Source organism: Grus americana, chromosome Z (genome assembly GCF_028858705.1).
Source record: "Grus americana isolate bGruAme1 chromosome Z, bGruAme1.mat, whole genome shotgun sequence".
Classification (NCBI taxonomy): domain Eukaryota; kingdom Metazoa; phylum Chordata; class Aves; order Gruiformes; family Gruidae; genus Grus; species Grus americana.
The window spans coordinates 80,225,160-80,236,572 of record NC_072891.1 but is presented as its reverse complement, the minus strand read 5'-3'; the positions used below and the strand labels follow the sequence as shown (position 1 = coordinate 80,236,572).

The 11,413-nt window shown below is 40.9% G+C and overlaps 1 protein-coding gene across 5 annotated transcripts in view; it reads right to left on the bottom strand.

Annotated features, from left to right (window-relative positions):
* Positions 1-617: 617 nt before the first annotated feature.
* Positions 618-11,413, bottom strand: part of ATG10 (autophagy related 10) — an 87,854-nt gene continuing 77,058 nt past the window's right edge. For 3 of the 5 annotated variants that reach the window (XM_054810803.1, XM_054810804.1, XM_054810801.1), the window contains exons 6-8: positions 6,886-6,983; positions 6,491-6,610; positions 618-6,105 (exon numbers count right to left, since the gene is read on the bottom strand). In XM_054810803.1, the coding sequence (XP_054666778.1) occupies positions 6,093-6,105; positions 6,491-6,610; positions 6,886-6,983 (231 nt within the window). In that variant the 3' untranslated portion in view covers positions 618-6,092. The remainder of the gene's footprint in view (positions 6,106-6,490; positions 6,611-6,885; positions 6,984-11,413) is intronic. The other 2 variants (XR_008574742.1, XM_054810802.1) reach the window with 2 other exon arrangements.

The window sequence follows — 11,413 nt, the reverse complement described above, 5'->3', positions numbered from 1 at the left end:
TTTTTCCTGCGTGGCAGAAATTATTAGTAAGGCTGCCAGGGATACTCCTTTGAAGAAAAGGATTTTACTGCAGCCAGTGACGACGGCTATCGAAGTCCCCGTGGTTCAAATTCTTTTCAAATTCTAAAGTCAGTTCAGTAGAGGAGATGAAGATTTACCGGGGCTTAAATGGAACTAGACCAGTTTCCAGAAGTAGGGCGTTGTCATGAGGTAATTTTGCCACTAGATGTTGCTATCAGTACAATGAGGGGAAAAACTGAAACGTGAAACGTGTAAGCCAAAAAGTTGTTTATGTGGACTTTAACAAAGGAAATCTTCGAAATGGGAAACGTAGCTTTGAACCGATTCCATGAGTTCCTGTTAGGAAAATGGACACTTACTACCTTGTTGCCTTTGCGTACCTAAACGGTGGCTAGATGCTACACAGAGGCAAAAGAGCTTAAGGAGTAAATTCACCTGAAACCTTGTTAGTTCAAAAACATGGAAGAGAAGAACACAGGTACTTATTACTCCATCAAGCATGTGTACATTTTACAGGTTTGGTTGAATTAGGGGCTTGTTTTGTGTTTGGTTGGGTTTTTTTAAACTTTTTTTTAAACAAGGAAAGCACGATGTTATTAAAGCTTGCACATTTCGAGCTGTGTTTTATTATTTGTTTTACAAGCATGTTTAACACATAACGTCTAGTCAACGCTTGGGCACCAGGATTCTTCTAGCAAACATGTCCGTGGATTCTGTCAGCGCCCAGGAATAACTTGTGTGATCTGTACACTGTAGAAAGAAGTCAAAGGAAGATGAGCCAAGCCAAACCTCGTCACCAGGTGATGAGGGGTTTTCAGCCTAATAATGAAGCGTTGAAACTATGTGTTATACAACCCAAATCCTCCATAACAGAAGGGAATGCACAGAGATCAGAGAAGAGGTGAACTCGTGCAATAGATACAGCAGGCCATGTTTCCAATTCATTAGCAAAGCATGTGTAAATATTAAAAGACTTGGCTAATCATATGAAGCTAACAATACCTGACTGCTGGATGCAGGAGAGTGACCTTTACAAGCCCTGGAGAAGCAATTAATGCTTGGTGGAATAAGGCCTGGCTGGAATCCACCAAAATTAAGTTCAGAACTTTAATTTGGATCAGGTGCAAAGGAAAGAAGGATTAGTTTATTTCCACAGTTTGTCAAATCTTTTTCCACCTATGCTCAGCCCGTGTTTTCCTCTGCTGTGGGCTCTACCTGCCCGTGGAAGTAGAGTGGCATCAACTGCAGCGCTTGTTCAGCAGAAGTAAAAATCATTAAGACCAGCCCCTGTGCTTCAAGGTGATGTATTCCAAAAGAGACATTGGGGATTGTTCCCAGTGATTGAGACGACTGCTGGTGAAAATCTCCTTACTGGGATTCTTCTCTATCTATAGCTTAACCTGGGCAGCAACAAAGGTGGGGAAAGGAAGCACCTGAATAGTATCTCACTGCATCTGGACTCTGCTGCTGAACCCAGCAGCGCACAAAGCACGCAGCCTAATCTTTTTAGACAGGACTACCTTTTCTAGAGTGCTGTATTAACATTACTGAAAAATAATACTACAGGAAAACATGTTGTTTTCTAACAGGCTTGAGGAAAAAGGCGTTCAAGGCACGGTTCTGTAAAACCATTCTCTTTTCAAACACAGCAGTAAACTGATCTTTCGCCTTAAGTTGAAATTCATCTTTGGAAGGTGACAGTTACAACAAGCTTTCAAGTGGTGAAGGGAAAGCTTCCTTGTGGCACAGTGTTTTTCAACACTCTAATGAAATCTAGGACATAGAGATAACAGGTGTGACACCTTCCTAATTCTTCCCAAGCAGTCAATACATGGTTACTCTCTTCAAGGCTACTCTCCTGGCATGCCTCTGTATCAGCCTGGCTTTTTAAATTTAGGAATTAAAGCTGCCGCTACTTGACATGGCAGTTTTGCAGCTATGAGATTCAGATACGCTTTTTTTTATTCTAGAAAGTAAGAACTTATTGCTAAGAAATTCTCTAAACTCTCTGAAACACTTTTAAAAGCCTACAGGTTACTAAAAATATGCACAGATATTCATACATACACTGTGCTCTAGAAGAGAGTATTCTGGAGGAAATAGTTGTAACTTCACAGTTCAGAGGAAAGAGCAACCTTTTTTCCTTTGTGCTGGAACTGAAATGCTATGCAATATACGTACAGATGTCCAAACAAACTCATTAAACCAATTAAACCATAGTCATAGCAAATAGAAAAAAAAAAGTTATTGAAAAAGTTTTGCTGAAATTCATGGACTTTATATTGATTACTTCACTATATTCAGCTTTAATTACCTAGCTCAACATTTACTGTTGTGAAAACAAGCGTGCAATTTGACTGAAGGAATGTTTCTTCAGTAACCAAAATCAACCAACTACAAACCTTCTGGCACACCAGATGGAGGTTAAATTCTAACCTGATCATGCTGACACAAACAAGAGATTATGTAGGTAGCAACTGCATTCCAAAGCAAAGCATATTTTTGGCGTAGTTGAACACAGAAAATTCATTCTTCTTGCTAATTCTTGTAACCAAGGGCAGGTATGAGTCAGTTCTCTTAAAATGAAGTCCCCAGAAGCAATGGTCCTCAATATGTCTTACCAGATTAGCAAGGATGAACGACTGAGCAAATTTACAAAACTGTTTGGAACTGGAAATTTTCTTTGTGGTAGGCTGAAAGATTTCAGATGTACCCAAAATGCAAGTTCAGATCTAAGAATCTTCAATAGATATGCTAAATAAAATTACAAAATACTACTGCAACTAACTTCATTTTGAAATAAGATAGGGTTTTTGTACATAAACATTCTGTATAAAATACCCTATAAGTCATTAAGGCACAGATGTAAACGGGAAATTAGATGCCCACCTCCCACTTAAGCCCTTAGAAAGCAGATATCTAGACAGGGTTATATCTCTTCTTGATCCCAAATATTTATGTTATACTGTATTTGTTTCTCAATCTAAGCTTAGTGTATTTGTACTAACTGAGCTGAATTTTTGTCTAGTGGTATTCTGGACAAATTTCAGGGAAACGTTTGACACTGATGATGACACTGCTCTTTTACTTCATTGTTTATGGTGTTAAAGGGTTAAGAAGTGTAGCAGGGCAGGGGAACTGTCAGTTTCCTTGTCAGTTTCATGGTCACCATTATTATCATCATGTCTCAGTAACTGTGGGGACAAGGTCAAGGCACTGAAGAGGAATTTGGAGGGGTGTTATCAGCGGGAAGGAAGCAAGACAGAGACAACTACATAAAACTGGGAACAACCTGGGTGTCCAGGCAAGTGAATGTATGGCTATAAGATACCTAGGAGGTAGAGCAATTGCTGGGAGAAGGCGTCTGGGAGTTAGAGTATGACTGTCAGGACATTGACAGAGCAGTATCCCGCTGTGTGCAGCCATCCATTAGACAAGTGCCTCGGGTTGTCTCTGACAGAGGAAATCTTAAGTCTAGTACAATGTGCGATGCCCTGTCCAAATAATACTCCATTTTGTTTACAAATGATAAATTAAGGTAGAAAGTAATGGGTGTTGAGAATTCCTCCATGTAAAAGAAAAATATTTATTTTTTCTTTACATACAAATTCCACTTTTCTTGTAATTCTTGGAAAAAAGAAGGGGAGATTAAGGTGCAACGGAAGGCTGATGGAGTGGAGAAAGTGACCAGAGTATATTCTCCCAGACTTATTTAATGATTGCTTTCTTTTGTCTGTACTTACAATCTGTAAGTTACAGTGCCCGATGTACAGTGTCACATGGATGACATGCTGACATTCCAAGTAGAGCAATGACACTTCACAGACTTGCAATAAGAAGTCTTGCCTATAGTGGAGAAACCCAACTGGCCAAATCCTATTACAAATACTACTGTTGTACCACAGTTTCTCCTTCCAAGGCAGAAACAGGAAGAGCGGGTCTCCAAGAAATGCCCATGAAACTATGCCTATAAATCTTGCACAGCAGCATCTTAGCTGTTGAATCTTCTAGTACTGAAAATAATACTCAAAGTTGTTCCAGGCTCTTTTCTTCTTTACCAAGGAACAGCTCTTGTCCAGTATATGAGAACACTAAAACCAGCATTTCAGCTAGAAGTTATTCCAAAGCCACTCTGTACTCAGTATTGCATTTTATTATTTCTATTGTTTAAAAGTGGAATTTCTTCTGTATATTCAACCCTCAGTGCAGTTACTGGGTAATATCTGTGATGCTGTGGGAAAATGAGCATAACTGATCCTCTAATACGCTGATGCAGCATTCAGTGCTGATGGTTTACAGGGAACAACTCCATCAATCCTTTCCACTTCCCTGATCCTAAGGTCAGCAGGAGCTAATTCAGACCTTGGTTTAAATAAAGCTACTTGAGGCCAATTCTAAGTTATACAGGGAATAAAGGTCCCAAGGGCTAGCCATCACGGTGTGAGTGTGCCAATGTGCTGGATAAAGGCAGGAAAAGCTGTCAGAGAGCTGCTTAGCAATGCAGGGCAGCTGAGGAGGGCTGATTGTTTTTCCTCCTCTGTTCCACTGTATCACGAATGAAGATCACAGAGCAGGGATGAACATTTAACAGCTCTTTAAACTGCTGTTATCTGGGGTTTTTTTTGTTTTTCCTCCTGTGTAAGTCTCCCTTAAATTTTAAAATGGGCTATGGATGCAATTATCAAGCATGTGTTACCAAAAGTGTTAAAAGTAGCTACTGTCACGGTACATGAACGGAAAGCCATATTTTATAAATCTTACATGGAAAAATGGCTTTTCAGGTTGTTATGATGCAGAATGGAATAAATTATGTGCTTTCATTATTAATTCCAAATGGCTGGCAAAAGAATTCTGCACAAATGGAATTTTAAAGACTGCACTGTATTTCAATCCACCAATAACATATGATGTAAGTTAAAAATATGCAACCAATCAAAATATCTGAAAACCCAGAATCTGAAACCCGATGCATTTCACATTTCCAGCTTTGATGTGGCATACGTTGGACTCTGGATGCAAGTGACATGTTGCTGAATGTATAAAGTAAAATCTGTAATTCCATCTCAGCTGCTCAGGACTTGTGGTCTGGTTTATACTGCAAATAAAACATGATTGGGAAAGAATCCAAGATGACTTGTATGGAAGTTACTTCTAATCTGTTTTTCACTGATTGCACTACTATGCAATTCCTTCTTGCTCAAAATTCAGCAGCTGTCCCAGGAGGCTTGCATAAAGACTGAAGGATAGGGACCAGACCTGACAACAACTACTAGTACAATGAGAAATACTAATTGACTACAACAGTAACTCCCACAGGGTATGGCAAAGCTTCCTTTGGAGGCAGTGAAGCACAGAAAAGACAGATGTTCTCATACGATAGCATGAGGCACCTTGAACTCTAGAACTGTACATGCTCAGTCAAATGTAGACTGTAAGTACTCTGTCTACAGTCCTGATCCTGTCTGTTCCCTGATGCATGACGTACACAAAATATTCTCAGTGAAGTATAACTCAGTCCTCGGATTAAGATATTCTGTGCGTGGTGTGGAACCCAGGGATGGTCCGTGCATCAGGCTGTGGTGGAGAAGGTGGTCCCTAGGCGAAGTAGTCTCAATCATACACCGATTGCCACAAGCTTAAGCCACATCCTACAAGTATTTTGCTGTACATATCCTCAGAGATGGTGCAGATTTTCTAGAGACATGACATTTAGTAGATAAGTTTAGTAGATCCAAACTCCACATCTCAACTCTGTATCAAGGAACCATAGGCTTGTGCATTTGTGTACTACGGCCATAACCACAGTAAAACAGAGGTAGGAAATGAGTGACTTCATGGAGCCACTGAAATCACAAGGGAGTTCAGGTCTTGGTGGTGCTTGAGAGTTGTCATCATAACTGCAGCCAACTCAGGTCTTCCATTGTAACCAGGCAAGTTCTTACCAGAGAAAGAGCCATGAACACTCATCTTTCCACACTGCACTGCTTACCAGTTGGGAAGGATTCCTTTGTTTGATTTCATCTCTAGGAAAGTCTGCAGTAGCTTTACTACAGCTAACCATCATCTGTCCTTCAGCTCAGAGGTCTGAAATGGAAACATCAAACAGAAAAAAGAGATGAAATTAAAATTATTGTAGCAGAGTTATGCTAGATCACACTACCAACCATGTGCTGGAAGGACCACCATAAAATGCTTTTACACACCTGAGAAAGACCTCAGGACATCAGGGACCTTCTGACAGTCATGAAGGGTGTCAGCAATGTGCCAAGCACATCTCTCTCGGTGCAAATTTTCATGGCAAAGTAAGGCAATAAAGCAGCCATGTAAGCAAAATATCAACAAGTGAGTCCTAAACGAACTAAACCAACAGCTCCAAAGGAGAAGATAATGTTTTTACCAGTTATCCAGCTGATCTTTTTAATTTCATAGGAGGATGGGAGAGAAAAAAGGTGATTTCATTTTCTCTTACCTTTCAGCTGAATCAGCATTTGTATTCTTCTCAGGTGATAGTTTTGCGTAACTCAGGGGCAGATTTAGACCCACAACTGGGCCTACAGTACTGAGCCACAGTATAATGTAATTTGTGTGTCTAGGGGGAAAAAAACCAACAAAAAAGCACCATAAACATATTACCCCAACCTTTTCTGAATTGCAAACACACTTGACAGACATAAAATAACTTCAGACGGGGCTATTCTTTCACTTTACCTATACCAAATGTATTTTAACTTTCAGCCCCTAGGTGACAATCCAGAATCTTATTGTATTTGGACCAAGGAAGATGTTTTGACCATTTCTACTTCCCGGCTGATTTATTTTATCTGCATTGCATAAAGCTTTGCAAGGCACAGTACTGTTTCTCACCTGTTCTCTTTTCGTGAACCGGTCAGTACAGAAGACATGAATTCATAAGTCCGGCAGGGGTGCAGAACAAAAAATGGCTGCCCAAGTAAGGGATGCTCCTAAGAGGGAACATCAGTTGGTTTATTATGCAAGAAGAAAACAGAAAAGACACCATTTGCATTTGGAAAAGACAAAACAGGGGCCAATTAATCCTTGGTGCAACTTTTGTCATTTCAGAATCCAACTCACATTGCTCTTCTACTGATAATCATTGAAAAATTAATATCTGAGACCATATTCTCTTAAAAGGCAAATGAGATCACCAACCAGGCTATGCCACTGTTTTAGTTAAAACATAATGGTTTTTGAAGTAGCTCAGGTTACTTTATTAGCATTACCTGAATGCAAGTAGGCAAAGCTACTGTGTAAGCAAGTATCTGATCGAATGTAATGCCTAAAACAAATCCACTCCATGGAAAAGGTCTTTAAGATCCTTGACCCCCTATCCTTGTATCTGCTCAAACTGACTTGGGAAGTAAACAGAGTTTTATTTGGAGCCTGTGAGGGGGAGCAAGAAGGAAGAAGGAGGAGCCCTCACAGTGGCTTCGACTTCCACTAGGTGGCATATCCTCGTTTCAGCCTATTCTACAGAAAAATGTCCTAAAACGGCTGTTCTTCAAGAAGCCCAGTCAAAACTGTCCTCATTTAGTGACAGTTAAGTTTGCAGTCAGACACACTCCCTACAACATGATAAGACTCTGTCTGTTCGTCTACACCTTCACGCTGCACATGGTGTTGCCGAAAAGTCAATCCAATGCTCCATAAAGCTTTCATCTCCAGCCGGTGCTCAATACGTGTTCTGACTTTATCAAGCTTGCACTCAATGCGAAGCTGTAACAGTGATCTCATCAGCTCTTGCACGGGTGATACCACAAGACCAGCATATCTGACGTTCTCACACATCACGCCCCATGGAAGTGATTTTCCTTTAATGCTGCTGAGGTCACTGCTACTACTATTGCACCAAAAAACCCAAATCCCACCTCATCCTCACGCGCAATAAGAGGCATAACAGCACAGCAGCGAATGGCTAGAAGGGATTTCAGATGTCAAATATGAAACGCCATGATAGCTTGCTCACAGCTGAGCACAGACTGTGCTGGGATGTCGCTAAGCTGAGGGCTGCCGGAGCTGAGCAGCACACAACACAAGGCAGCAGAGTGGGGAGAAGCAGGCATGGACCACGACGGAGAAAACTGCAGCATCACCACCTCTGCAAAGGTTCCCCGTTCAGCCATGCGAGCCTGGTTGGCTGCACTACGCTACTCAGCAGAGCCACAGCAGAGACTGACTACGAGGATTAATGTGATTGGGTGCTTTCTCCTGGGTGAAGACCCTTTTACTTAGATGTGCGTCTTGTGGTGGCTCTGTTTCTCAATGGCAAAGAAGAAATACTAAATCTATGCTCCGACACAGATTTCCCTTGTCCAAGCTGATAACAGTTGTGGCCAGACTCCCCTAGTTCTGTGATGGCATTTCATCTTTTAGCATGTGGTATACTGCTTGCACTGAAGAGAAAATGCTCACAGAGTAAGTCTTCCTGATAAACAGCAAAAACTCCTTCTCCAACCCCTTGCCTAGAAACAAAAAACAAATCCTGGCCTGTCACATTCAGCAAACAGGAAATGTTCCGTATTATTAATCAGGGTGTCTTACAGCTGAAGCACACTTGGTTCTTATGCTGAAAGTGTACTCATGAGGATCAATCATTTTGTGTCTAAGACAACTTTAAAACACTTCCAGAAACTTCAGGACATACAAAAAATAATGTTCAGAAAGCTTTGTTTTACATTGCAGTGCAAACAGATAACTTGCACAAGAATGCTACCATCTGCTGTTGGTAAAAGTGAACTGATGCTGTTTTCCATTGAGAAAAAGTGGCAGTTTGGATTAAAAATACTAATTATCTGCTATCTTAAATCAGCTTAGGCCTCCAAATAATTCTAGCAAATACATAGATTGCGCCACTGTTATTCCTCAGAGATAGCAAAAAAGATAGTTAACAATATTTATAAAACTATTAAACAAAGAAAAAAAAAAGTAGATTAAGCAGCCATTTCAGCCAGCTCCCCTACACAAGGAAAGAGCATAAAGAGGTAGCACACACTCCCAAAAAGAACTGAGGTGATAATCTGGGCTTTAAGTGACTTAGCACTCTGAACAAGACATAAAGATAATTCCCAAAGTTGAATATTCATTCATTCCCAACCATCCTGTTGTCTGGTATCTGATTCTGTCCTGCGCTTCTTGCTTCAGCAAACCACCAGTGAGTGACAAATGGAGGCCAGACTTGATTTTTTTAAAATTGCCTATTAACTGTATATTCCACATTTTTATTCTTTTAGTCCTTCCTCTTCTTACAACATGACAGAGTGACACTGAAAAAATTCCAAACTAACAACTAGATGTCCGTATGAAAAAGCAGAGTGCATTGCCACTCAGTGTTTCAAAAGGGTAACATCCTTGGTCCCACCACCTTCGGCATCAATCTGTGACTTACGAGCATGTGATTGTGGTGACATCTGTTCACACTCCAAATTCCCTGCAATTTCTCCTCCATTCTTCTTGAACAGGTGGAAAGGCTTCTTCTTCCCCTCCGGATCCAGCAGATGTAAAGGGAGAGGCTTTTGCTACAGGACCCAGCTATCAGTTTCTGGGTTGATAGGAAGGCTCTGAGGACAGTTGGTCTTGGTTAGTCAAACCTTCTTCCTAGCTTGTCTCCTTGTTCTTTGCATTATCAAGGGTTGTTTCATACAATTCCTGAAGTAACAGCTGTGCCAGTGTGGTGTAAATCTCACTATAATCCACAGAATTTTCAATGGCAACAACAAAACGACCCAAGGGTTTAGTTAAACTCCTGCCGCTCCTTGGCCAGGCTCTGAGAACAGCATGTGCACTACAGCTGCATGTCTGCACATTCAGGAAGAGTTGCTTTGGTTTCCATTTAGCAGAGTATTTTTGAAAGCTGAGAACCGTCACTTATATGTTTACCTCTGATCCAGGAAACTTAAGTTCATTATTCCACAGATCCTTCAGCACTGGAAGTCCACAGACATGATGTCATGCAAAATAGTTGTGTGCAAAGTGGGAATTTTTCAATAACCTTGCTGCATGCATCTTTCTTATCCTAAACAAAAAGGATGAAACTGCAAGAATGCCATAGTTTGTTCAAAACCTGAAAGACAGGAGTATGTCACACACTGACAGGAAAAACACAAAAGTACAAGAGATTAAAAGAAATCCTGAGCCAAGACCCATTAAGCAGAAGCCTCGAAAAAGGGAAAAGGCTGAGGCAGGGAAGAAAAGCTGTTGAGCATCAGGGAAAACACTCTGAGAGCATCAGATCTGATTCAGTCAAATCCTAAATTCCAAATCCTGTACATAATGGCATCCCCATGAGGCTTTAATGTATACTCAAGGTTAAATCACTGACACAGCAGCTCTGAGGAGGAAGTACCGGACAGCTGCCAGTAAAAATGCAAGAGTTCTCAAAGCCCTGAATGATTTCAGAATTGGTAATGGGCTACAGAGCCTTTTCATTGCCAGGTCACCAGTTCTGATTTGGCCTGGGCTGGTAGCAGCTAGAACTCATTACTGTACCACGGCTGTATATGCAATTGTCAGGTTTCGCACAGTCAAAGTGCCATTAATTAGTGCCCTTGCTGGTAGCTGCTGCAGAGGAGCCCAGAACTGAAAATGGTGGTTTATCTTGTCACCGTAGGAGGGTGGTCCCTGTGGGTCAGCTCTGAAGTCAGGAAAAGCAGGAAAACTCGCAGTTTTGCTGCTCATGGCATGCCCTGAGAGAGGGCTGTGTGACTGCAGTATGATGAATTCCACATCCTTCTCAAACACTACCAAAAGCAGGAGAATGAATGAAAAGTTTGTGCTGCATCAGCTTCATGCGCATATTTACTACCTGCTGCAGTGGAATGATGACATTCCACACGCAGTGAAAAGTATCCTGAGCAAAATATTAGGGCAGCAATACTAGCCTTCAGCTAGCCTGATCCATGAGCCAGTTACATGAAAAACATAAAGTCCTACTGGGACTTCATGCAAAAAAAAGCCTCACTTTAAATAGTATAAAAAGAGTCTTCCCACTTTTAGTTTATAATTAATCTTTTTCCCATCAGTCACATAGCAATGCATTTTAGATACTAATGTGTGAGAGTTTCAAGTTAATTCTCACAATTATTCGCTGGCATTATACAGCAAGAACCCATTTGCAGGTTGCCCACCACTCTTCTGGACAGTAATACAAGGACACACAGTTTATTGGAAATCAACAGCATTATTTTCTTGTATCTATCTATGATCTTGTATCTATGAGGCTGATTCAGCACCATACACTGAAGTCTATCATCCACCTGCATATTCCTCTGAATCTGACCCAACTTTCATGGGAAATTATATTTTTACAGGCCACAACTAACTCCAGTGAATTTGAAAGCTCAAAATATTGCTTCATTTATTTTCTGTAGAAAGAACT